At 50.4% G+C, this 27,812-nt stretch overlaps 1 protein-coding gene and 1 long non-coding RNA gene across 3 annotated transcripts in view; one reads left to right on the forward strand and one right to left on the reverse strand.

The window, feature by feature from the left end:
- Positions 1 to 24,883, reverse strand: part of ZC3H18 (zinc finger CCCH-type containing 18) — a 64,604-nt gene extending 39,721 nt beyond the window's left edge. Inside the window, exons 1-4 of one of the 2 annotated variants that reach the window (XM_012466064.2) lie at positions 24,720 to 24,883; positions 16,602 to 17,218; positions 7,809 to 7,893; positions 6,886 to 6,954 (exon numbers count right to left, since the gene is read on the reverse strand). In XM_012466064.2, the coding sequence (XP_012321487.2) occupies positions 6,886 to 6,954; positions 7,809 to 7,893; positions 16,602 to 17,204 (757 nt within the window). In that variant the 5' untranslated portion in view covers positions 17,205 to 17,218; positions 24,720 to 24,883. The remainder of the gene's footprint in view (positions 1 to 6,885; positions 6,955 to 7,808; positions 7,894 to 16,601; positions 17,219 to 24,719) is intronic. The other variant, XM_012466066.2, reaches the window with a different exon arrangement.
- Positions 24,884 to 25,129: 246 nt separating this feature from the next.
- Positions 25,130 to 26,758, forward strand: LOC135271880 (uncharacterized). The gene is made up of 2 exons (XR_010339994.1): positions 25,130 to 25,216; positions 25,570 to 26,758. It is a non-coding gene; the product is annotated as an uncharacterized LOC135271880 (long non-coding RNA).
- The last annotated feature ends 1,054 nt before the right edge of the window (positions 26,759 to 27,812 follow it).

The following is a 27,812-nucleotide window of genomic DNA, read 5'->3' on the forward strand; positions in this document are numbered from 1 at the left end:
CCGTGCTCCAGGATCACTGGGGCAGACGACCTTCCTTCTAACACATCGTCAGAAAGTCAAGAGTGGCCCAATGCTACGTGGCCCAACGCTCCGTGGCCGGGAATCTGTCTCGGCCTCACATCATCAGAAGGCTGACTACAGCAAAGTGAGCTCTTCTGAGAGACCACATTCACATTCTCATTACAGTATATTGTTCCAACTGCTCTATTTTATGACTGGGGATTGTGGTTAACCTCTTACTGTGTCTAATTTATGAATTAAACTTTATCATAGGAATGTACCTATAAAAAAAACCCACAGCATATTGGGGGGCTTGTTACGATCTGACGTTTCGGGCACCCATGGGAGTGTGGGGTGGGTGGTGTCGTAGAACACTGCCCCTGTGGATAAGGGGAATGCCTGCACTGCAGGGTCTTACTGGGATGATGAAAATACTCTAAAAATGGGCTGCACAACTGGGAAAATATATTGAAAATCACAGAACTGTGTCCTTAAAATGGGTCAATTTGATGGCACATAAATTATACTTTAATAAAGTTGTATTTTTAAAAAGACCTTACAAATAATAAAAATAAACAAATAAAAGATCTGTACTCAAGTGTAAGATTTAAATTGGCTGGGTGTGATGGCTCACGCCTGTAATCCCAGCACTCTGGGAGGCCAAGTCAGGTGGATCACCAGGTCAGAAGATAGATACCATTCTCGCCAACACGGTGAAACCCTGTCTCTACTAAAAAACAGCCGACCGTGGTGCTGTGCGCCTGTAGTCCCAGTTACTTGGGAGGCTGAAGCAGGGGAATTGCTTGAACCCGGGAGGCAGAGGTTGTAGTGAGCTGAGATTGTGCCATTGCACTCCAGCCTGGCGACAGAATGAGACTGCGTCTTTAAAAAAAAAAAACAACCAGATTTGCTTAAATCACAATTTTTACTACTATAGTACAGACATGAAGTAAAGGGCATTTGAAGTGCCAGTGCACGGTGAGTCTCTGGCACAGTCTTACTATTAGTATAAATATAGTTTCAATTTGGGAGGCTCAGGCGGGCAGATCATTTGAGGTCAGGAGTTTGAGACTAGCCTGACCAACATGGTTAAACCCCATCTCTACTAAAACACAGAAATTAGCTGGGCGTCATGGCACAGGCCTGTAATCCCAGCTACTCAGGAGGCTGAGGCAGGAGAATCACTTGAACCCAGCAGGTGGAGGTTGCAGTGAGCTGAGACTGCGCCACTGCACTTCAGCCTGGGCAACAGTGAGAGACTCTGTCTCAAAAAAGTAAAATAAAATAGAAAATAAATAAATAAATATAACTTTGACCTCAGGGTCCCCTGAAAGGGTCTCAAGGACTCCCAGGGGTTCACAGACAACACTGAGACCTACTGCTTCAAACACAAAAGAAAATGCAAGGATTCAATACTAAACAAAAGACATCTCTCCAAGGAAGATATACAAATGGCCAACAAGCAAATGAAAAAACTACACGACACCTCTAATCTTCAGGGAAATGCAAATCAAAACCCAGTAAGACATTGCTTCACACCCAATGGAATAGCTCTAGTCAAAAGAACAGAGCACAGAGTACTGCTGAGGATATGGAGGGACTGGAAGCCTTCCGCGCTGCAACTGGGAACGTCAAACAGTGCAGCCGCCGCGGAACACGGCTGGGCGGTTCCTCGAGAGATGACACGGAGAATTACCACGTCATCAGCAATTCCATTGTCAGGCATGAGCAAAAGAACTGAATGCAGGGTCTGAAGAGAGATTTTTACATCCATGTTCATAGCAGCTCTATTCACAATAGCCAAGAGGTAGAAGTCACCCAAGTGTCCATCCACAGATGGGAGATAACCCAATGCAGCCACTCTACACGAAGAAATATTAATCTTTTTTTTTTTTTTTTTTTTGAGACAGAGTCTCTCTCTGTTGCCCAGGCTGGAGTGCAATGGCACGATCTCAGCTCACTGCAACTTCTACCTCCCAGGTTTAAGCAATTCTCCTGCCTCAGCCTCCCCAGTAGCTGGGATCACAGGTGCGCGCTACCATGCCCAGCTAATTTTTGTATTTTAAGTAGAGACGGGGTTTCACCATGTTGGTCAGGCTGGTCTTGAACTCCTGACCTCGGGATCCACCTGTGTGGGCCTCCCAAAGTGCTGGGATTACAGGCCTGAGCCATCGCACCTGGCCTTTTTTTTTTTTTAAGACTGAGTCTCGTTCTGTCACCCAGACTGGACTGCAGTGGCGTGATCTTGGCTAACTGCAACCTCTGCCTCCTGGGTTCAAGCGAATCCACTGCCTTGGCCTCTCGAGTAGCTGGGATTACAGGAGTGCTCTACTATGCCTGGCTAATTGTCTATATTTTTAGTAGAGATGGGGTTTCACTACTTTGGTCAGGCTGGTCTCGAACTCCTGACCTCAAATGATCCGCCCACCTCTGCCTCCGAAAGTGCTAGGATTACAGGCAACAGCCACCGAGCCTATTATTCAATTTTAAAAAGGAAGAAAGCCAGGCATGGTGGGTCACACCTATAATCCCAGCACTTGGGAGGCAGGGGCAGGAGGATCGCTTAAGCCCAGGAGTTCAAGACCAGGTTGGGTAACATAGTGGGACCCTGTCTCTACAAATAATAAACAAGTTAGCTGGGCATACTGGCATGCCTGTAGTCCCAGCTACTTGGGAAGCTGAGGCGGGAGGATGGCTAGAGGCCAGGAAGTTAAGGCTGCAGTCAGTCATAATTGTGCCACTGTACTCCAGCCTGAGTGACACAGTGAGATCCTGTCCAAAAAAATAAATAATAAAGTAAAAAAATTCTGATTAATGAACTTTGAGGACATTATGCTAAGTAAAATAAACCAGTCACAAAAGGACAGACTATACGATTCCGCGCATATGTGGTACTTATAGTCAGGATTCAGAGACAATAAAATGGCAGGTACCAGGAGGCCGGTGGGGAGGAACGAGAAGTTGTTTCATAGGTACAGAGTTTCAGGTCTGTAAGCTGAAAAAGTCCTGGAGATGGATGGTGGTGATGGTTGTTGTTGTTTTTTATTTTTTGAGATGGAGTCTCACTCTATCACCCAGGCTGGAGAGCAGCGGTACGATCTGGGCTCACTGCGACTTCTACTGCCCAGGTTCAAGCAATTCTCCTGCCTCAGCCTCTCGAGTAGCTAGAATTACAGGCACTGTGTCAGGCTAATTTTTGTATTTTTGGTAGAGACAGGGTTTCATCATCTTGGCCAGGCTGGTCTTGAACTCCTGACCTCGTGATCCACCAGCCTCGGCCTCCCAAAGTACTGGGATTACACTGTGAGCCACCGCGCTTGGCCTGGTGATGGTTGCTATACAACAATATGAATGTATTTAATATGAACCGTATACTTAAAAAATGGTTTCTAGGCTGGGCGTGGTGGCACACGCCTGTAATCCCAGCACTTTGGGAGGCCAAGGCGGGCGGATCACGAGGTCAAGAGATCGAGACCATCCTGGCCAACATGGTGAAACCCTGTCTCTACTAAAAAATACAAAAATTACCTGGGCGAGGTGGTCCACACCTGTGGTCCCAGCTACTTGGGAGGCTGACGCAGGAGAAGTGCTTGAACCCAGGAGGTGAAGATTGCAGTGAGCCGAGATCGCACCACTGCACTCCAGCCTGGCACCAAAGCGAGACTCTGTCTCAAAAAAAAAAAAAGGTTTTTATTTCACCACAATTTTAAAAAATTAGAGGAACAGAGACAGGGAGGTCAGACCCAAAGAATGGACTGGGACGCTTGTTAACAGAGGGAGAAATCAAAAACCCAAAGTAGGGGCTGGGCACGGTGCCTCATAATACCTGTAATCCCAGCACTTTGAGGGGCTGAGGCAGGTGGATTACCTGGGCTCAGGAATTCAAGATCAGCCTCGTCAACACGGCGAAACCCCATGTCTACTAAAAATACAAAAATTAGCTGGGCATGGTGGCAGATTCCTGGAATTCCAGCTACGTGGGAGGCTGAGACAGGAGAATGGCTTGAACCCAGGAGGTGGAGGTCGCAGTGAGCCGAGATCCCACCACTGCACTCCAGTGTGGGCAACACAGCAAGACTGTCTCAAAAAAACCCGATAGAAACCCAAAGTGGGACGCAGTTTAAAGAAAACGCTGCTTACTCCTCTGTGGCCAGAACTCTGTGTCCTGATGATCCAACACAGGCCCATGAGAGGTGAAAACATCCCATGAACAACTACAGCTCCAACTGTAGCATATGCACTGTGGAGGCAGGCAGGCATAAACAAAGCACCGATGCTTCCAAATGTTAACAAGGTGTGTTCCTAGTGCATTTTGCTGTCCACTGGTCACAAATGTCAACGTGTCCACTAGGTGACAGATGATTAATCTATAAATCACAACTCATCACAGAGATAAAGCTAAGAGAGGCCAAGTCAGTGGCTCATGCCTGTCATTCCCATATTTTGGGAGGCTGAGGTGGGAGGATCGCTTGAGCCTAGTATTTGAGACCAGCCTGAGCAATATAGTGAGACCCTGTCTCTATAAGTATTTAAAAAAGAAAGACGGGCTCTTCCTATGTTGCCCAGGCTGGTCTTGCACTCCTCCTGGGACCAAGCAATCCTCCCAGCTCAGCTTCCCAGAGTGCTAAGATTACAGGTGTGACCTACCACTCCCAGCTACCAAGTTTCTTTTAAGAAAAGAATTTTCTAATTTTTATAATATTCACATACCATAAAATACCCCCATTCAATGGGTACAATTCACTGGTTTTCAGTATATTCACAAAGTTGTGTAAGAATCACCACTAGCTAGTTCTAGAACATTCCATCACCCTAAATGGGAAATCCCGTACTCACTAGCTATCACTGTCCACCCTCAGCCCAGGCAATGGCTAATCAATCTACTTTCTGTCTCTGTGGATCTGTCTGCTCTGGACATGCCATAAACACGTGGCCTTCTGCGCTGCCTCCGTCACTCAGCACAATGTCTCCAAGGTTCGTCCACCCTGCAGCTTGTGTCAGTGCTTTATCCCTTTTATGGCCAAGTGATATTCCACTGTATATGGACAGACCACACTTACTTATGCGTTCGTCAGTTTTCGGACACCTGGGATGTTCCTTCTTTTAGGCTACTGGAGATCATGCTGCTGTGAACACTCACACAGAAGCTTTTATACAAATGCATGTATCCACTTCTCCTGGATGGATACGTGCAGCTGAACTCCTGGGTCATACCCGTAAGTGAGTACCCGGGAGCTTTTGGGAAACTGGCTTCCAAAGCAGCTGCATCATTTTACCTTCTCGACAGCAGTGAATGAGGGTTCCGACATCTCCATATCCTTGGCAACACGGCAAACTTTGTTCTTAAAATAATTTGTACTTGAGGGATCATAAACCGAAGAATTTCAATTTCACACCAAGCCTATAAACTGCAGGTAGGCAAAAATATTTACATCCAAATTTCTCATAACTAAGAAGCACTGGGAGACATGATCTAGAAAATGGTAAGAATCAGCCACTTACTCTGTACAGTAACATCTCACTCTGCAGAATAAAAGTACTCCTGAAATGAGTTATTGATAACACTCGCTTAAGCTGCAAAAATACCTCCTGATCTAGCTTCCGATTTCTTTTTTTTTTTAGAGGCAGGGTCTCACTGTCACCCAGGCTGGAGTACAATGGCACGACCACGGCTCAACTGCAGTCTCAACTTCCCAGGCTCAAGTGATCCACCCACCTCAGCCCCCACCTACCACATAGCTGGGATGACACGTACATGCCACCAGGTCCTGCTAATTTTTCATTTTCTGTAGAGACAAGGTCTCACTATGTTGCCCAGGCTGGTCTCGAATTGATTTCTTGAGTGTAGAAACCCTTCCACATGGTCTCACTCACAGAAACCCACTCGGTACTTAGTCTAACCTTGGGTAACCACCTGCCAATTCTGACCAACCATGTGACACTGATGTCCAGGGATCCTGTCTGTTCATCCAGGCAGCTCCCAGTGACACGAATGAAGAGCTCCAGGAATGATCTCTCTTCATCTGTTTTGCGCTTCTGTTGTTAAATTCTGGAACCAGTTCAGCAGTGAGCCCTGAGCTCCTGGTCTAGAGTCTCCCTGCCCTGGCGGATGCTGCCTCCTGCTGTTGGAACCATCAGGCCAGCGCCGACTGGCCATGCTTCTGAGTCACATTGCCACCCAGAGTCCAGAGCACTGCACTGTGACTGGTGCTGATTTGAAATGACTGCCAGTGTGTACATGTGTCCAGCTTTTCCTCCATCACTTTCATAAAGAAATTTGAGACACTGATGCCATTTATTCCCACACCATTATGGAAAAGAGATCTTCTGCTTAAACTTAAATTTTCTGAAATACTAACACTGCAAATACCAAAGCTTTTAAAGAACTGTAACAGTTTACTTTCTAAAATGTACTGCATATTCCTCTGCATTCTGAAGAATGTGACAATCTGCGGCTCTAAGTCTACCGCCCACGCAGGCTCTCCCCAGTGGGGGCCCCTTACATGCACGTGTGACTTGGGCACATCAACTGTTTGTGCTTGGCAAAAGCAAGCATGCAGACAGTGCAGGCCAAGATCACACAACCTGGGGTTACCGTGGGTCTCATATCACCAGGTCATCTCTCGCACAGGAGCATTCATGGCTGCTCTAAGCGTACAGCCTGCCTCCCTGAGTGATGGGACTCCACTGCGCCCCAAGGATGCCCTCTCCTGCGACCAGCTCCCGTGCCTCTAAGGAGGAGGTTCCAAACAGCTCTCTGCCCCTCAAGGACCCCCTTTCCTTCTGGTTTCACAGCTGTATCCTGGATCCAGGAGAAGGAAGTCTGGCCTCTGGAGTAGGGGGACTTTAAGGTACTGAAGAGAGTGAATATAGCGTATTTGGTACCTTTAACCTGGCCTCTGAATGGTATGGAATTGGATATTGGTGGAAGAGTGGATAATGGAGTCACAACATCTGGAAAAGAAGTACAGGAAGCTCTCGTGAGCTTTAGACGGCACACACAGGCTGGCAGTGACAAAGTCATCTACAGGCTTATAGCAAAATTAAGAGAAGGAGAAAAACATCTTCCCACCTATCGAAGGGGAATGCTGAATTACCAGAAATATGCCAAAACTATTGCTGTACACCAAAGACATTCTTACAAGGTGGAAATTCTCATTTCCATTTCCGAATCCCCCCAGACGTTAAGCAGCAAAACAAAAAGCCGTATTATCATCACGCTACAGAGTTCTGCCACATTTTAACACGGGTTAGCCCAGAGTTTTCAGACAAGACTTTCTTACACTGCTCCCTGCTGCAGCAACTGAACTCACACAACTCCTTCTACGGGAGAGAGCCCTGCCGCCTTCAGCAGCCATCCCGGGCCATTTTGAAATCCATTCCACACAAACATACGCTTTTGGCACATCATGCAGGAAAAGGGGCCATCTCTAGAGTTGGGAGAGATGCTAATTCTGGTGCCTAGAACATTCGGCCTTATGAAAAGGATCACTCTGAAAAATGACTAATGCCATCTGCAGTACAGACATGGGTCTGCTGTAATCGGAAGGGCCTGGGTCCACCAGTGTGAGAATGAGAATGACCAGGCTGCTCCCACAAGGCAGTCATTAAAGCTATGAAAGCACCAATAAAAGGGCCTATTGTTCACCGTAAATAACGCCATTGCCAATGCCGCTGCCGCTGCCGCCGCCACCACCACCCCCCCTATGCAGTCTGGCCCAGAGAACTGCCTTGAGCAGCACAGGGCCTTGCCAAGGTGAGCCAGGGCCCCAGCTGGCTGTGAGAAGGCCCCACATGCAGACAGTTACCTTTCATGAAGAACCGGCAGGTGGGACGGGGCCTCACCTTCCTGTCACTGGGGTCCTTCACTTCACCTTCTTCCAGGTCATCGTCCTGAAACAGAGAACACCGTCTTAATGTGGCGGAAGCATTTATCAATCAGCACTGCTTTCTCCAAACCAGAAGGGGCAGGAAGCTGGGTGTGGGACCTAGATATTGTCATGGGAACTGAATTCATGTCCATTTTCCAAATCTTAGGTCCCAGATCTGCAGAGCAGAGATGATCAGAGCATACCCAACAGCTCCGAGGGTCCCGCCGAAGCGCGCTGACGTGCCAGGGAAAAGCAGTGCTGTGCACAGGGCACTGGACAGGGCAGGCTTTCATGACACTTCTTTTAACTACTCTGGGCAGGAAATGGTAACACTTCAGGTTTTAAAATTTTGAGCATTTAAATAAAATTTGGAGAACAAAAAAAACAAAAACTTCCTCTACTTTACAAGTCTTGGGTAGAGGAGGAGTTGGGTGCCTCGGGGCAGTGATGCCGGCAGCCAGGAGTGGCCCGCCTTCCTGCTCACCCTCAGCCAGCTGCTCACCCTGGCTGTCAAGTCTTAGAACAACCCAGGAGCTCTAAGCTGGGCCTCACCCACAGGGAATTGGATGCACAGCCAAACTTGACCCTTGCTTGATCCTCTCCCCAAGCCACCCACTGTCCCAGGGCCTGTTCCCACCAACCTGCGGCTAAGAGCCCTCTTTAAACCACCTCAGCCCACACGGGCACCAGCTGCCCACCTGACACCCCCGATACAGGACCATCCAGGATGGAGTACTCACTGCCCCGATCCCAGCCTCTTCCAGTGAGCCCTAGCACAACCCACCTCACTGGTCCCATGCCGTCCCTCTTGATCCCTCTCCCCGTCGCCTGCACACCACACTCCTCTGCGCCACTGCCCATCACACTCAGCCTGGTGAAACCACTTCCTAAGTGGCCTCTCTCATTCCCTCCTCAACTCCTCCAGTCTTGCTTTACAGTGCAAAGAGCCCTTCGTGAATTCCAGGCCAGATCGTGTTCTTCCCTCTTCTCTTCCGGATTGTTCAACTCAGCTCACTTTCAGATGGAAGCTTGCGCCCCCTTCCTAGGTATGGCCTTCCCTGAGCTCTGTCCACGACAGGTCCTTGCAGCCCCAGGCCCTGCAGTGCTGCGGCCACACCTGAGCATCCCTGTGCCGACAACACCACATGCTGGCTGAACCCTGTGCCCCCCAGGACAGGCCCGCGTCTGCCTACTCACCACCAAGGTGCTGGGTCCAGGCAGTGTCTGGCTCACAGTCAACAGTCCATAATTATTTGTTGAATGAAAAAATGCTGAAACCAAACCCTGGATTTTTAACAGCCCAAACGTTTACAGCTTAAATATTTAAATTTTTTGCCTCAAAGATATTAGGTTACCAAAAAGTATTTTAAGAGGAACAGAAAAGATTCATGAGAGTTATATCCCTTAGGTAATCCAGCAAAATCACTTTTTAAAGAAATGATAAAAATAATAATAAAGAAATGACCGGAGAAGGCATATTGAATTTATGCCGAGTGACAGGAGCCTCTCTTTTCTGGTCTTTAGCTTGTGTCTTTTTACTACTCTTGCAGTAATGAGCACTACAGAAAATGTGAACGTGGTATTCTACGTCAGCTCAGATCGAAGCAGAGAACACGCTCTTTTTTTGTTTCCACTAGGAAAACAAAACAAGACTCATTTGGAAAGTTCGAATCCATTCAAATCCTCCTGCCTCACTTGGACGTGAACGCACAGGAGCTGAGATGATGATAAGAGCTTTCCGGCATCAGGATTTACAGTAAACACATTAGATCAGATATAGCCTTGTTTCTGCCAAGATCAACATTCACAGAAGCTAAAAAGGAGAACAATGTCACCACCTTACGATTGGAGGGAGGACCGAGTAGCTACGAAAAGTGATCAGGACACAGACCAGAGGTGCTTAGCAGAGGTGCAAGACATCCTCGCAACTCAAAGAAGGCAGACTTGCACCCACACACTGACCCTGCCATCCAGCCTCTACACTGGCAAGGACCAGGGGCTGTACATATTGGTGTGCTGGGCTTATGGCCCCCCTTTCAGTTAAAAAACAAACACAAATAATCCATCAATCACTCAGCAATACAATATTGTGAATATCCAACTAACCAGCATTTAGCACAGTGGTCTTTTAAATAACGGATGATCACCATGCTACTTTTTTTTTTTGAGACAGAGTCCCACTCTGTCACCCAGGCTGGAGTTGCAGTGGCATGACCTTTGCTCACTGCAACCTCTGCCTCCGTGGTTCAAGCAACACTCCTGCCTCAGCCTCCCAAGTAGCTGGGATTAAAGGTGCCCACCACCATGCCCGTCTATAATTTTTGTACTCTTTGTAGAGATGAGGTTTCATCATGTTGGTCGGGCTGGTCTTGAACCCCTGACCTCAGGTGACCTGACAGCCTTGGCCTCCCAAAGTGCTGAGATTACAGGCATGAGCCACCATGCCTGGCCTCCATGCCCATTTTTTATTCTTACTTTATATGTGTAAACAATAAAATATTAAACATTCCAAAATGAATAAATAAATCACTAAATAATGGATGATTAAGATAAGTTCTTAAATCTTAGAGTATCATGCAAAAACAACTCAAGAAAGGGATACGGAGCTGAAGTCATCTGAGGCTGACACACTGAGTGTGTGGCACTCAGAAACTCCTTCAGGCTTCCTGGTTTCCTTCATGCCCATGGCCTTCTGCTCATGTGACCTGAGCCACAGCAAGTAGGCAACAGAGGAGGAGGGACCTGAGTGACTAGCTAGCAGCAAATTGGCAAGCCTAAAGAAGGATGACACCCATGAGGCTCTCAGCACACACCGCCTGGGACAGGCCAAGTTGGCATGGACACTGAGGGTGAGTGTGAGGAGGCACATAGGACTTGGTGTCCCCAACTGAAGCTGGGTCTCCATGCTGGGACTCTCCAGCTGGTGCTTCCTCACCACGGCGTAAATATGCACGTGGATCAAGGACACCAGGTTGAGGGCATCAGATACTCCAATTTTAAGAGCCTTTATACAATTCACATGCCGTGGGGGAAAAGGCCCAGGTTCACATCCTGGGTCCAGGTTGTTGAGACTGTGAGTGTGGACAAGTCACCTGACCTGCTAAGCTCGCCTTCCCCTTTGCAGAACAAGGCGGTGACCCTGGCAGGCTGCTGTGGGCTGAAGGAAAACGCTGCACCGAGAGCCTCCGTGCACCATGCCTTGCTTAAACTACGAGCAGCAAGTAGGCAACACGTGAGCGTGAGTACTGGACCTCAGAGGAAACACCTCACTGGTAACGCGCCAGCAAGGATGAACTCTGAGCAACGATACAGGTGATTTCTGCTTTCTTCTTTGCACAGCCTCTTCTTTTCCTTTCTTAAATAAGAAGGAAAAAACTCTGTGAACATACATTACTTACGAAGGCGCATAAGGAAAGGGGGCTACTGCGTGGAGCTGCTGTGCCGGAGGAAGGCAAGCCGTGGGGCCGGGCACAACCTGGCACTGCCACCCCGGCCAAGCACAACCTCCTGAATCCTGGGCGTCTCGCCTGTAAGATGGGGGTGAAAATACAGATCTGTCATCCATCATCTGAACCCTGTGGGGCCAGGTGTCTTTTGAGAATTCAGAAATATTTTGGCTTTAGAAAGGTGACATCACAGGGTCTAAAACAGTAGCCTGTGAGGGACACAGCAACCCTGTGCAGAAGTCGGGACCCTCCCACAAGAGGGGAGGCCGAGACTATGAGCAACCTCAGCCAGCCCGGGCCAGGCCTGCCACCAGGTCAGGGGAAGGTTTCAGCTGCGAGAGCCCGAGGTCTCAGGGCTGAGTAAGGATGGTGGCCTCTGCTTTTTCACGTGGCTGTGCGGAACACTGATGAAGCGAACTGGCACAGAAGACCTCTGAGCCTGCTACCGATGTTACAGGGTCCCTTTCCCCAAGTGTGGCAAGGCCGCTGCTGCCTGGGCTCTGGCGATGGGATGGGTGCACTTGGATCCTTATCAGTGACACAGAAGAGAACCACACTTAGAGGGGAAACCCACAGCGATAAGGCTCACTGAAGAAGCCCTTCTGCAGAAGAGCTCATGTATCCAGACATAAAAGGAAAGGTGGGTGGGTGCGGTGGCTCATGCCTGCAATCCCAGCACTTTGGGAGGCCAAGCAGGTGGATCACAAGGTCAGGAGTTCGAGACCAGCCTGGCCAAGACGGCGAAACCCCATCTCTACTAAAAATACAAAATTTAGCCGGGCGTCGTGGCGGTTGCCTGTAATTCCAGCTACTTGGGAGGCTGAAGAAGGAAAATCGCTTGAACTCGGGAGATGGAGGTTGCAGTGAGCAGAGATAGCACCACTGCACCCCAGCCTGGGCGACAGAGCAAAACCCTGCCTCAAAAAAAAAAAAAAAAAATGGAAAAGGAAAAGTGGATTTGAAAAGGAGAAAATATTAAAGACCACGTGCAAAGAAAATGCTCTGAGGTATTTTTGTACACAAGTGAACTGAAAGCCACCAACTATGACAGGAGTCACGTGGCCCACCCACTCAGGACGGGGCCCGCTGTGCTGCTGGCTGGCTGAGAGGCTACCCTACAAATGTAGGGGTCCTCAAAAAGATGAGAATGGAATGACATGTGCACCCTACCCTTTCCAAGGGCCAGTGTACTCCAGCAGATGGGAGGCTGGCTAACCAACTGACAAGTCAGATATGAACACAGACCACGGAGTGAGCAAAGGAGTGGGCAGACAGACCCAGGCCAGGCCTCTTAACCGGAACAGCAAATCTAAGCCCTGCCAGGCTGGAAGGCACTTGTCATCTCCAAGCAGGAAACACAGTTCTGGGGAAAGACTAACTAGACGCGTAGCAGAAAGGCAGGAGAGGCCGCCACAGGGCACAAATGCGCCGGGGTAGGCTCCACACACTCTGAAGGGGGAAGGCAGGAGCAGAAATAAGACCTGTTGCACCTGGCCCTGTTCCATCCCACCTCCTGAACAGGCAGAGACAGTGACTGAAAGTCAGGAGGTGTCAGAGACACCCTCGCCCACACCGCAAATGAGCCAGGTGCTGCAAACAGCGGGCCCCAGCCCTGCGTGGGACCTTTCCTCCCGCCACGCCAGCCAGCGGCCTTTCCAGAAGACATTTGAATCTGAGGGTATTCTGGCAGCACACCCAAAACAGATTCAAGGCCTTAGGCACAAGCTATGCGGTTTAGACAAAGAATTTCAAGGGCTTATTGTACAAATTGATGTCTCAATCAAGGAAACTACCCCATAATCAGTTCACCTGTCCCAGTGTCCCAAAATCTAAAACGGACATGTTCCCTGAGAGAAGAGAAAGCGCTTCTGAAAAAGAATGATCAATCAGGCCAGGTACAGTGACTTGGGAGGCCCAGGTGGGAGGATCACTTGAGGCCAAGAGTTTAAGATCAGCCTGGGCAACACAGTGAGACCACGTCTCTATTTTTTAAATTAAAAGCAATAAAAATTAAAAATAAAAATCAAGGGAAAAAGAAAATAGTGCTAAATCAAACGGCTCGCTAGACTGTGCCACTCAGTTGCTCCCGGCATCTAGTAGGCCCGGGTGCCAAAGGGCAAGCCATGGGGCTGCAGGCAGCAGGGAGAGCTCTGGGCCAGGAAGACCCTGCTGGGATCTGGAACGCTGTGGGGCCTCAGAAACATCCATTTGTGAGGGTACAGACCCAAGCACACTTCTTCCGCAGAGAAATGAGCAGGCAGCTGACCTGACACCAGGGCTCTGTTTGAAGGCAATGAGGAAAAGTGCCTTCTAGAATGGACACTGCACCACATGCAGAGGCTGCTCTCCAGGGACTGAAAGGAAAGGGGACCTGGCCAAAGGCCTGGTGGGAAGCAGACTGCTCACGGACCTGGCGTACCCCAGGGCTCCCAGTCCATCAGAGCAACAGCCAGAGACAGGGAACGGGGTGTGGTGCAGGAAAGCAGCATGGCCTCTGAGAAAGAGAGGCAGGCACAGGAGGGGTGCTTGGTGCAGAGATGCAAGAGCAGACAACAGGCTTGGAACTGGGCCCGAGAGGAGAAAAAGCTGAAAGCAGCCGAGGGACAGCTCTTCACGCACAGGATGCATGCACCTCTGTTGGGTCCTTCCTGCAAGGGTGGAGGGCTGAGGCTGGTCACGTGACTCCCCTCCATCTGTGACTGGCTCTCGAGTGCGGACCTTCCACTCACTGCCACTTCACATTACAAACGCTCTCACCTTCAATGTGCCCGGGCAAGTGGGATTCCTCTACTGACGGACTGCACACCGCATGTCTCCCTTGGGAGACAGGGGAACCAGCCAGGCAGGCCCCAGTCTTAGGAAAAATGTTCTTGAGAGTAGGGGAAGCAGCAGGTGCACACACACATGAGCCTATGTCACGACAGAGAGGTAGGTGCAACAGAGAAACAGCCTACGCAAATGTTGAGGTCAACACATAAAGGATAAGGGAGGCTGGGATGCCGCCGGGCGTGTGAACAAGAGGAGAGACCACAGGAGCTCCTGGGGCAGGCGGTCCAGGGGCCTGAAGTCCAGTGTGCTCTCGTGGGGGCTCAGCCCACCATTCACAGCTCTGCCCACCTTGGTTGAGGCCTGCTGCCCCCATAGCAGGAGCCAGCCCTGCTCTGCCCGGTCACACTCAGCATGGGACAGAGCAAGGTTCACCTTGCTGGTGTCCAGGAGCACAGACCAATCGGGGAGGCAGGGCCCCAGAGGCAGTCTGTGATGTGGGAAGAAACCTGCCTCCCCAGTTGCTGAGAGCTGTGCTGGGGTTTCTGCAGCAGCAACCCGTTTGCAATTGTGGGTCCCCTCACAAGACAGAGCCAAGCAGGGCAGGCAGGGTCTAGATGGGCAAGAATGGCATTTTTCTGCCAGGAGGTGTGTCTAGGGGAAACCAGCACATCCAGGCCCTGGGCAGCCAGGGCCACTCTCTAGGCCAGCTGGGCTCAGGTTCAGCCCATGTACTGCAACACCCGCACCCACAGCCACGGCCTTTCAGGACCACTACGGGGACCCTGGACCTGACTCATCCCTCTCCCCCAAGACTTACGGGTTGGCAGCCAGTCTTCGTAAGAGGAACTGGAGCGCGCCAGAGCCCTGGGTGCATGGCCTGCTGCACTCCCAGGGGCAGTGTACGTACAGGGCTATTATCCCCAGGACACCGAAAACTCAAACTTGTGGGCAACCTCAACCCAACCTGTTCACCCAAATTGACGAACCTGAGTCTCACCGCATCCCCTCCCTTCTGCCAGCCCTGGTAGGAAGAGGAGAGCACTTCCTACACTTAGTTGTGAAAAGATGAAACGTCTAAAATTCTAAGCCTTTAAGCACATACCTGTCCCATAAAGTTGGAAGAACAATACTTCAAACCCTGTAAATTACTGAGCGCTGTCACAGCCATCAGCTATGGCCAAAACACATTTCAACACGGACTGCGTGTTGAACATGCTACTAGAGAAGCGTTGCACTCACCAGGCGCGGTGGCTCATGCCTGTGATCCCAGCACTGTGAGAGGCTGAGATGGGCAGATCACCTGAGGTCAGGAGTTTGAAACAAGTCTGGCCAATATGGCAAAACCCTGTCTCTATTAAAAATACAAAAATTAGCCAGGCATGGTGGCAGGCTCCTGTAATCCCAGCTACTCAGGAGGCTGAGGCAGGAGAATTGCTTGAACCTGGGGGACGGAGGCTGCGGCGAGCAGAGATGGCACCACTGCACTCCAGCCTGGGTGACAGAGCAGACTCCGTCTCAAAAAAAAAAAAAAACCCAAAAACATGGCACTCAAGGCAAACCAGTGGTTACACATCTAACTGACAACCTTTACCTGCCTCAACCCAGAACATCAAACTGCACCTTTCACTGCAGACTCCCCTTCCCTGAGATCCTTAAAACAAAAACACCACCACCAGTTCAGTTCAGCTGCCCTGCCCCTCGCTCAGCTCCTTTCAGGTCAGTACCTCTGGAAAGTATCGCTCAGGACGACTTTGGGCTGTTTCTCCCAGAACACTCATAACTTTTCCAACGGGACCAACTGCCAAGAAAACCCCATCCACCCATATCTCAGATCACAGATAACAGTACCTGCCCCTCAACCTGAAAGCCAGATTAATTCAATGGACAAAGACGTGTGCTGGCTTTGTCAGAAACTGAGGCGCTATGACACACAGCCCTGTGGACCCAGCCTCCACCAGTCTTTTCAGGGACACGTCCAGAGAGGTGTGGTCCGGCAGGTGCCCTCACCAGAGGACAGGCTCTAGGGCCAACATTAAAATGCCGACAAGAACATCCACAACCAGACGGAAACTTTCCTCATTCTTTTCCGTCCAAAAACATAACAAGAGTGGAAACCCGTGCAGTTTCTGGATGAACACTAACTTGAATATCACTCAAAGACGGCAAAGACAAGGGGAAACGTGACCTCTCCACTCCTAGAACCTAAACACACTGGGCACTTGGCCTTTTACTACAACCCAAGCCATCCCAGTAGCTGGCCGGCCAGGGGCCACAGAAACCCTGCTGCCAGTTTCTGGAGCTGCCGACTCTCATACTCAATTTCTGGGTCTTTCTTTCCAATCACGTTGGGACCGGCCCCCAAACAAGCCTCTCGTTCTCCCGCACGCCTGTCCCGCCACCATCTCTAGTAACAAATCACCAAGTCAATGCCATGCAGAGTCCCTCCTTCCCCGCACCGGCCCGCATCAGGCTGCCGGGCCAGACGCCCCGCGACGCTCTGCTGCGTCGTACTCACGTCTATCTCCCCGTCATCGATTTCTCCGTCGTCGTCCTCTTTTTTTTTCTCCTTGGCAGCCTCCAGGAACTCCTTTTCTCCCAGACTCTGAACACCAGCCTGCCCCTCCTCCCCAGGAGCACCTTCACCCTTCTCTTCGTCATCCTCGGCCCCAGCTTTCTCGGCCTCATCCTCCTGGGCGGTGGGAGCCGGCTCCTCGGGGACCTCCTCGTCGTAGTCTAACTCATGCTCATCCAGCTCCCTGGTGACTGACGAGGCCTCATCCCTAAGGTCGCTTGTCCGGTCTTCCTCCCCTTCGTCCCCCTCCTCCTCGCGTGGGGAGCTGGTCGGGCCCCGGCTCAGCTCATTCACCTCTGAGTCCTGGTCTTGGGATTTAGGCTCACTTGCCTGGTCCTCCTCGTCGGAGCGGTTCTCTTCCTCCTCCTGGCCCGGCCCCCTGGCTGCACTCTCCTCATCCTCCAAATCAGAAGCCCTCACCCCCACTCCGTCCAAATCCTGATCGGACCCGCTGTCCCTCAGAATGTCATCATCCGAGAGCCCCTGTGGCTGCTCTTCATCCTCTGGAGAGCGAGGATCCCGTTCAGGGCTCTCGGCCACATCCATCGGTACCCACGGTTCTGTAAAAGAGAGAGAACACAGATTTACAGCCTTTAGCAAAATGGTAAACGAACCTTGCCCTCACTTTTCTGGCCTTGCTTGGCCCCACACGACCCTGCCCCAAGTCCCACACTCCACTCCGCAGAGAAACACAGGCCACAACTCCACTCCACGAGGCGAGACTCTGCGGGGCTAAGCTGGATGTGAAGTGCCTCCCGTTTTTAGCAATCGCACAAAACGAGAAGTGGCAGCGTGAGGTGTAGCCTGGCCTAGCCCTTCCCCACTCAAGGACAGCACACACAAGTTCACAGAAAGTGAGCTACAAGATACAGACTGCAAGGGACGGCTGTCTGAATTCTTAAGAGAGAGTATTTACTTTTGAAATTCAAGATAAACTGTCTCATGGAGAGACAGCAAAACTGCAGGCCCATGTCTGACCATTTTTCTGGAGTCATTCTGAAGCAGGAAGCTAGGCCAGCCTTCGACAGTTTCCAGGTCTGGAGCCTGTTCTGTTACTGAACACACTTCTCAAAGGCTGGCCTCTGACGGCCTCTCAGAATCCCCTTTGGTGCCCTTTAAAGATAAAAATATGCACCTTTTAAATGGACACTTTTAATAGAACGACCTGTTTAAAGACGCATAGTATCAAGAGTTGGTATCTAAACCTACAGTTAAACATTGTTTTTCTTCTTTTTTGCTGTTAATGGAAATCATTAAAATTAAGTACACATTAGAACAAAATTGGCCAGGTGCAGCGGCTCAGGCCTGTAATCTCAGCACTTTGGGAGGCTGAGGTGGACAGATGACTTGAGTCCAGGAGTTCTAGAACAGCGAAACTGCATCTCTACAAAAAAATACAAAAATGAGCTTGGTGTGATAGGGCAGCACCTGTATGTAGTCGCAGCTGCTTGGGAGGCTGAGGTGGGAGGATCACTGGAGCCTAGGAGGTCGAGGCTGCACTTCAGCCTGGGCAACAGGGCGAGACCCTGTCTCAAATAAAAACCAAAAAAGCCCTCCAAAAACCCCAAATAACTTAAAATTAATCACTTTATAAAAACTAAATGAGCCGGGCGTGGTGGCTCACGCCTGTAATCCCAGCACTTTGGCGGGCCAAGGTGTGTGGATCACCTGAGGTTAGGAGTTCAAGATCAGCCCGGTCAACATGGTGAAACCCTGTCTCTACCAAAAATACAAAAGATTAGATGGGAGTGGTGGTGGGTGCCTGTAATCCCAGCTATTTGGGAGGCTGAAGCAGGACAATCGCTTGAACAGGAAGCAGAGGTTGCAGTGAGCCAAGAATGCGCCACTGCCCTCTGGCCTGGGCAACAGAAGTGAAACTCCGTGTCAAAAAATAAAAAAAATAAAAAACCCTAAATGGTTAGCAACATAGATTTACAAACCAACCAATCCATTTTAATTCACTTGAAAGTAGACAGTTCCAAAAATGATTCACTTTTCGGTTTTCTACACTATCCAGTTACTATCCAGACTACTGGGCAGAATTATGAAAAAGTCAGTCCTAAGCCAGGTGTGGTGGCGTGTGCCTGTAATCCCAGCTACTTGGGAGGCTGAGGTGGGAGGATCATTTGAGCCCAAGAGTTCGAGTCCAGCCTGGAAAACATGTGAAACCCTCCTCTCTCTTTCATTAAAGGTAGTCCCAAACTGGTATACACTGCTGAAAATGGGAAAGGCAAGGGCCTGACCCCCAAATAGTATCATAGGGGCGCTTGCTGCACAGAGAATTTCTGCAGCCCAAGGCAACAAAAAGCAAGGATGAAAAGCACCAAGGCTGCTAAGGCCTCTATGCTTTCACTGTTGAAGACGGGACTACACGTGGAGTTGCAGCAGTAAGTCACCAGTGGCAAACTGGCAATTCCCTCTCTTGCCTAGCTAATGACACTAGTAACGTCGTATACTATCTTTGCACAATTTCCATCACGATGTATACTGAAACATCTTCCCTACAGACGGGCGGGTACTTTACATCTCCCCGGCTGCCTAAGTGGAGCACCTGGTTGCCAGTAGGATGTCCCAAGCTGAAATGAGTTTCATATACCGAGATCTGAAATGTGACAAATTCTGATTCACGTTTTATAGTCTAATGCTAACCTTGGAAACAAAGTTATCTCTTAAACCAACTTTTATGCAAAACTAAATGTCCCCTCAAACTAGTTTTTTTTTGGAAAGAAGTTTTGCTCTTGTTGCCCAGGTTGGAGTGCAGTGGTGCAATCTCGGCTCACCACAACCTCCACCTTCTGGATTCAAACGATTCTCCTGCCTCAGCCTTCTGGGTAGCTGGGATTACAGGCATGTGCCACCATGTTCAGCTAATTTTGTATTTTTAGTTGAGATGGGGTTTCTCCATGTTGGCCGGGCTGGTCTCAAACTCCCAACCTCAAGTGATCTGTCTGCCTCGGCCTCTGAAAGTGCTGGAATTACAGGCGTGAGCCACTGTGTTTTAAAATCACACAATTGGTCTGGTGCAGTGGCTCACGCCTGTAATCCCAGCACTCTGGGAGGCCAAGTTGGGTGGATCACAAGGTCAGGAGTTCAAGACCAGCCTGGCCAAGATGGTGAAACCCCGTCTCTACTAAAAATTACAAAAAAATTATCTGGGCACGGTGGCATGCACCTGTAATTCCAGCTACCCAGAAGGCTGAGGCAGGAGAATTGTGAGAATTGTTTGAACCTGGGAGGTGGAGGTTGCAGTGAGCCAAGATTGTGCCACTGTACTCCAGGCTGGGTAACAGAGTGAGACTCTGTCTCAAAAAAGAAAAAAAAAAATCACACAATTGATACTCCGCAGACAGAAAACACACACCTGTGCCTGCCACTGGCTTTGCAACAGGCTTCCCCCCTACAAAATAATGCTTTGTACAGACTCTCAAAATCCAGACAGCCCTTTTCCAAGGCTCAGGCACAAACTGGTGTGCACTTTGATTTCACTGCGATGTCTGGGCCCAATCAAATGTTTTTTTGGTATTTTGACAAGCTTGAAATGAAATGGAAGGATAAGAAATTGAAGGGTAGGAAACGGAATAGGGTAAGAAATGAAAGGAGAACAGTGCTTAACGTCAAATATCTGAACTAACAGGAGTGGTCCCGGGCAGCAGGAAGGCTGCCTTTCAGTGTGCAGTTTCCCTCCTGAGACATGAGGACCGAGCAAAGTGTGGACTTCTGAGTCAAAACCCAAAGCCCAGCTCTACTGCTTCCTAGGTTACGTACACTTGCCACACTCCAGTTTCTTCATCTGAAATACGGGACATCATCATCCACTTTAGGGGGATGTTACAATGATGTGATGAGATTCCTCTGAAATATGCCCGGAAAGTGTGCGATACGTGTTCACTGAAACTGAACTGATGTGGCGGGGAGCAGATGCAACCGTCAGCTTAAAACCGTATTCCCATCGCGCCTGTCGGATTCTGCTCAAGTCTCTCCAGGCACTAAGGAGTCATTTACTGTTTCAACAACTACCTGAGCACCTACTTCATATCCAATGACAATGTGGAAACCACTTCCGCAGTAAAACCAGCAGCCACCACCATTTCCCCACAGACCAGTCAGGCACTTTACCGTATTTCCGCACGTTATTCTGATTCCTCACACCAATCTTCTAAATACGCGATGGTCCCTTTTAAAAATGGGGAAACCAAGGCCCTAACGCTACTGAATGGATATCCAGGGATGCAGCTCAGACCCACTTCACAAGCCTGTGCTTCAGCACAGCGCTCTAGACGAGGGAAGGAATCCACTGTTCCCTGTGTGGGAAACAACCCCCACGTTTAACCACTGTTTTTAGAGGATTGGGGGGCCCAAGTTCCAAAATGATTTTCTAAATATTTTTGGAACACAGCCCATGCATAAATTGGTATCTTCTACTAAACTAGCAGATTTTGCCACTTTTCTTTTCTCTCTTGTAAAGTTTTGTGCTGCTCCATCTACATTCCTATCCCAGTCCTTTCAAATGCCCAGACTCTGCATTTTCATAAAGACGGAAATGTTACTGTATAATCTGTACAGACTACTAGTTTAAAAATAATGAGTTTGGCTGGGCACGGTGGCTCACGCCTGTAATCCCACCACTTTGGAAGGCCAGGCGGGTGGATCACCTGAAGTCGGCAGTTCGAGACCAGCCTGACCAACATGGAAAATGCCGTCTCTACTAAAAATACAAAATCAGCTGGGCGTGGTGGCACACGCCTGTAATCCCAGCTACTCTGGAGGCTGAGACAGCAGAATCGCTTGAATCTGGGAGGCGGAGGTTGCGGTGAGTCGAGATCTTGCCATTGCACCCCAGCCTGGGCAACAAGAGCAAAACTCCAACTCAAAAATAAATAAATAAATAAAATAAATAAAATGAGTTTACAGAGATTCAAGTGGTGAAATCAAAGATTTTTAAACTTGTCTGAAATTCAAACGTTAGGCCCATAAACTGGACATGATCCAATAACTTCTATGTCACTGGTGTCTTCTGGGGATCACAAAATGCTCTGAGATGAAGGGTATGGCTCCTCTCCCTAGAAAAGCCAGAATACACACAATTTATCTTCCATTTTGGGGAGTTCAAACCCTCCAAGGCCCACCCATGGGCTCAGCCTAAGAACTCCTGCCTTGGTGCACTAAACATTCTTCTTCTGCATCTGCACACACACCACACCGTATTGCAGCTACTGACTCTCAGGTCTGCTGGGAAACCCTTCCATCTCTCCCTAGCAGACTGCCTAAGTGGGAGGGCTCAGATTAGGCAAAGGGCTGGCATTTGGCAACACTGCTACCACTGAAAGGGGGCACCATTAACAATTACAACAGGCACAAGCAGGGGCTTTGCTAGGCACATGGGGCCCTCAGGAGGCCCTGACAAGCTCCTGAGTAAAAGAGTCACTGTCTTCTTTTCCATGGAACCTCCTGGGGTTTTACTATCAGAGGCTACACAAAGGTGAACACCTTCTAGAGAAAAACATGGTGATGAATCTGTTTATGAGATGCAACCTGAGCCACACCTAGTGGCACAGGAGAGAAGGAACGTCACTGGGAATCAGGAGAAATACAATCAATTTGGCAGGTCTCTGACTGCGCACCCTATGCCGGCTGCTAGGAAGGGAAACGTGGCATCTTAAGTGTACACGATGATACAGAGGGTCCTCTGGCCAAGTCTCAAGTGACACCACGTTTGCAGTTTCTGCTCAGTTTGGTCTTCTTACACTATCACTCTATAATGGAAGATTCTCAGCATGATTTGGAACTAAATCCCCAGTCCTCTGATCCACAAGACGGGTGAACTTGCCTGAGGAGTGAAATAAGAAGTGCCCACGTCCCACCTCTGCTGCTCTCCGCATCTGGCAGATGATACTTGATAAATGTTTGTTGAAAACGTAACAAAAATCTCGTTACTTGAGGAACTACCTGTTGCATACCATAAAAGAATTTAAAGTAAGTGCCTAATTTGTAAAAGATGATACCAGAATTCAGACATAAGAGTAGGTGCTACTGGCCAGGCACGGCGGCTCAAGCCTGTAATCCCAGCACTTTGGAAGGACGAGGCCCATGGATCACTTGAGGTCAGGAGTTTGAAACCAACCTGGCCAACATGGTGAAACTGTGTCTGTACTTAAAAAAAAAATAAAAATAGAAAGATTAGCTGGGCATCCTGGGGGGTGCCTGTAATCCCAGATACTCAGGAGGATGAGGCAAGAGAATCGCTTGAACCTGGGAAGAGGAGGTTGCAGTGAGCCGAGATCACGCCACTGCACTCCAGCCTGGGCCACAGAGCAAGGCACGGTCTCTAAATAATAATAATAATAAAGAACAGGCGCCACCTCCCTTCCCAGCAGCCCCTCAGGAGGATGCATAGATTCCAATGGCACTGTTGACGGACAGAGCATTTGGGGACCTTCTCATTTCTAATGACCTTCCAACCCTGCAGAAGTCTTCTGGGATTCTCAGTGGTGGCAAATCTTCCTCCTCTCAAGCTGGGCGGGGAGGAGGTGCATGTCAGAGCCTCACCTGATAAGGTGAGCTACCAACCACGTAAATCAACTTTTGGTCAAACCTGGAGTGTGACTACTGAGTAAGACCGAGTTTCCCATACAACCATTTTCACTACCAAAACAGGAGTTCTGCAGAGGTTTTGGCAAAGCAGCACCAATGAAATACAAGCTTAATATTTTGGGACAATTACTTTCAATAGAGCAGTCCCTATTTGAATGCTTACGTTCTGGTTAAAATTCTGACTCATAACCTCATGAACTAACAATACCTAAATGAAGGTTATCAAGGTTGGTGACAGACCCCACTCGCAAAATGACCAAGCTTGACCACAAAAGTCCTTGATCAGGAGGTACTCACCTTAAGATGCTCTGTAGCTGTGATAAAATACAAATCTCTGAACACGATCTGAGCCACAGTTAACTTACCGTTTGCTTTCTGGAGTGACTCCACGAAGCTTTCTTACAACATATGAGCATGTCCCATCTAAAACCGGAGAAGAGTTTCCAGCTCTGGGACACATTTGACTGGTTCCAGGGCAGGCTGGGCTCCGTACTGCCCTCAGATAGTAAAAACATCATGCAAAGACTCTCCTCCCAAGGCTTGGAAGTGGGATTGAGCCTAGGTCCAGGCTCACCCAGAGAATCCCAACTACTGAACAGGAAAAAACAACTCTACAGACAACCCAGGCTGGAGGTGAACCTCACAGGAGAAATGATGAGCGCCCTGCTGTACCCCAAACGGTACTTCAGACGCCAAATGCCCTCCTTTTCCATTTTCCCAAATGGGTCTGCAGAATGACCTACGCTTGCAAATAAGTTAGCGGAACAAAGCCCATTTAAAATGGTCAATCGCTCTACCCGGCAAATTCAACTGTCATAAAGTACTCAGGAAAACTTAATTTTTGGCATGAGCAAGGCTGTAAGTCTCGGTTCTTCCAGCCTCAGAGCTGCAATTAGTTTATGTCAAGGACCTGTCACCTCTGATCTAATCCAAGGGACAAGGAAGTTACACATTCCTAAGAGACCGGCGCGCGTGTCGCGGTAATCAGTGTGTCCAACCTGTGCACACTTTGAAGCTGCGGAGCAAGTTGCGAGAGGCTCACAAAGAGCTCAAAGTTCCCCCAAGAGCCCATCAACAGCCCGGGCTGACCTACTCCGGAGGTGAACCTGGGCGCCTCTCACCGCCCCTTGGCGGGCGGCACACATGGGCCACGCGAGTGGCCCGGAAGAGAAATGACAGCTCCAGGAAAATAAACTCCGCCGCGGGGCGCGGAGGCAGCGAGCGAGGACCGCGGACGCCGTGGGCGCTCCAGGACCGCGGGGCCGGCTTGCGGATGGAACGCGGGGTGGTGCCTGTTTCCGCGTCCCCCTCCTTGGGCCCCAGGGCCACGTCTCGATCCGCGGCCGGAGGCGCGCCGGGCTCCCGGGCCTCACTCCCGCCGCCGCCGCCGCCGTCGCCTCGGCGGCCTCCTCCTCCCGCCGCCGCTAGCCCGGCCTCCCGCCTCCCACCTCCCGCCCGCCCCTAGCTTACCTCAGCGCTTGGGCGGAGAGGGGGCCACGGCTTCGCTGGAGTCGAAGCGGCGTGGAGAAGACGTCCCTTGGCCCTTCCGCTTCTCACAGGATCTGGCTTCAGTCTCGACGCGGGCGGAACAAACGGGCTCCACTACCCGCGGGGGCCGGCCATTGTGCGACGTCATCAGGCCGCGACGGTCGTCCTGCGGCCGGCGGGCTTCCCTCCCTCGCCCCGCCCCCTCCAGCTTCCTTCCGGCCTCCGCGCGGCTCCGCCCCCGCGGCGCGCGCTCGAGCCGGCGCGTGCCCGCCGAGCCCCCGCCTACAGCGCAGGCGCCGCAGGCGGTCTGCTCCTCCCACGGCTCGCATCAGGCCACTGACGCCTGCGCACTGCGCTGCCTGCGCACTGGGCAACCCGCGCCCGCCTGGTCACGTGATGAGGGTCTGGCTCGGCCGGCGGGTTCTTCGTTGGGGATGATCGAGTTCATCAAAGTGGAAAACTTAACGCGGTTTTCGTCGGTTGGTATCTCCTGCTTTATTGAATGTTGGTATTAAATGCTTAACTCCGGAATTATTTTTTGAGATACTGACTTTAGATAAAAGGCCTAACGATGCTTAGCTTTCCTTTGGGCTGCATGGCTCCCCGCGCGGTTCCAGGCGAGCAGCGCCAGCGAGGGCGCCTGTCCCGCGTCCCGCTCAGCGCGGCGTCTCCGGGGGCGTCCGGGGCTGTAGCGGTGCGAGCTGCTCCAGGGACGGAGGGCCGGGCCCGAGACCAGGCCCGCGGTTTCTTTCCGCCCTGGCCCTGCCGACGATGTGGCTGGTCCTGGGGATCACAGGGCTTCGCTCACCCCATTTTCCTCCATTTCCCCAAGGTGGAAGCAAGAGGACTAGATGTCCATAAACCAGATGCGGGCTGTCCGTGTGCCGTGGAGTGAGAGGGAGCCAGCACGAAGAGTGAAGTCCACACCCATGCGACGGCGTGGGCGAACCTTGGAAACTGAGGAAAGCAAGCCAATCACAAAAGGACAAATACTGTGCCATTCCATGCTATGGACCCAATTCTGCCCCCGAGCAGCTGTCTGTGAAGCCTTAATCTCCAGTGTGACTGCGTTTGGAGACAGGGCCTTTAGGGAAGTAATTAGGTTAAATGAGATCATAAGGGTGGGTCCTGATCTGATAGAATTAGTGTCCTTCTAAGAAGCACCAAACGCCCGGCACTGTGGCTCACACCTGTAATCCTAGCCCTTTGGGAGGCCAAGGTGGGAGGACCACCTAAGTCTAGGAGTTTGAGACTAGCCTGGGCAACAAAGCAAGATCCCTGTCTCTACAAAAAAAAAATTAGCAGGGCATGGTGGCACGTGCCTGTAGTTCTGGGAACTTGGGAGGATGAGACGAGATTGCTTGAACCCAGGAGTTCAATGATTGCAGTGAGCTGTCATTGCAGCACTGTACTCCAGCAGCCTGGGTGACAGATCCGGGCTAAGAGACACCAAAGAGGTCTCTGTTGCCCCTGTGCTCTCTCCCTCTCTGCCCACCACATGAGGACACAGTGAGAAGGCAGCCGTCTGCAGGAAGAGTGTCTCACCAGAACCCGACCACGTGTGCCCAGGATCACCAGACTTCCAGCCTGCAGAGCTAGGAGGAAATGTGTCTTGTTTAAGCCACAAAGTCTATGGTATTTTGTTAAGGCAGCCCAAGTTAACCAATATATTCCTTTTTTCTTTTTTTTTTTTGTTTTTGAAGCAGTCTTGCTCTGCCGCCCAAGCACACAGTGGCCCCAGCTGGGCATGATGCCCCTCTGTGTACCCACAGCACTTACCCCATCAAGGGGTGTCCTGCCCGTCAGCTGCGAGATCCTGGGGGTCAGGCCAATCCAATATTTGCAAAATATGGGGGTGGAGGGATGGAGAAAATGGCTGAGATGGGATTAGGACCCAGACTTTTCTGAATCTAAGCTTAAACCACTGAACTTCGAGCAAGAGGTCCCAGGTGTGAAGATGCAACCAGTGTTCCCTTAAACCTCTGTTTTGCTACTCTGCCAAGTGGGGCTGTTCATACCTGCTGCCTCCCTCCAGAAGGGAATGGGGAGACAAGCAGGGGCCAACGCAAAGATTTTTCCAGGATTTACGAAGCCTCTCTGCTCATGGCAGGCCCCTGGCCCAGGCATTCCCAAACCCCTGAGAGGCACTGCCACCATGATCTCCAGCCTACAGCTGGGAATAGAAGCTGGACGGTCACAGGGCTGGGCTTTCTCCCCAGACACTTGGACCTCAAAACCCCATACCGAACGAGCTGTGCCCAGATTACAGGACGCTGGTTGTTAGGGTTATGTAAGAAGAATGAGAATTCAACCCTGGGGACTTCGGGTCATGTCGGGAGCAGCCCTGACACACCAGTTGGTGCCTTCTGCTCGCTCTGTGTGTTGACAAGACAGGGTCCTACCCAGCAAGGGCCCCTTGGTCAGTTGAGGAACATAAGTCTGTGTGGTCACCATCCATGTAAAGCAGTGGCCAGCACTGGCTGTGACAGACACGTGCCTGGCTGAATCTGAATTTCATGAACAGTCAACTCTGCTGGTCACAGCCTCTTTGGAAAACAATGTGACTTTAAAAGAAGGAGTGCCCCGTGGCCAGCAGTGCCACCCACAACAGGTTCTCAAAGCCAGGCCCTGGGCGAGCAGCCTCAGTATCATGGCGGGGTTATGAATGCATCTTCCTGGGCCCTGCCCCAGAATGGCTGTGCCCCCAACTCTGGGAGTGGGGCCCTGTGGTCCATGAACAGCTCTCGGGATTTTGATACCTGGTGGCACAGGTGGACCACTGGACAGGGGTGTCATCTGCCCATGGGCACCAGAGACGCGAACAAGGATGCAGCAGGTCTGTGAGTCATAACTGAAGGAACAAAGGGAAAAACCAGAAAACCACCCGGATGCTGATCAACAGATGATTGTAATATTGTAGTGGTAATATGGTACAGTGTTTGCAACATCGTAGTTAAAAATGCTAATACATGAACCTCCAGCGTGTATACATATATGTGAATAAGTGAGTTGTTGGAGATAGATGCTCAGTGCTGCAAAGAAGAATCAGCACTGAGACAAAGGATCTTTCAGCAA

Source organism: Aotus nancymaae, unplaced genomic scaffold (assembly GCF_030222135.1).
Source record: "Aotus nancymaae isolate 86718 unplaced genomic scaffold, 86718_ANA_hifiasm-v0.15.2.pri h1tg000095l, whole genome shotgun sequence".
Classification (NCBI taxonomy): domain Eukaryota; kingdom Metazoa; phylum Chordata; class Mammalia; order Primates; family Aotidae; genus Aotus; species Aotus nancymaae.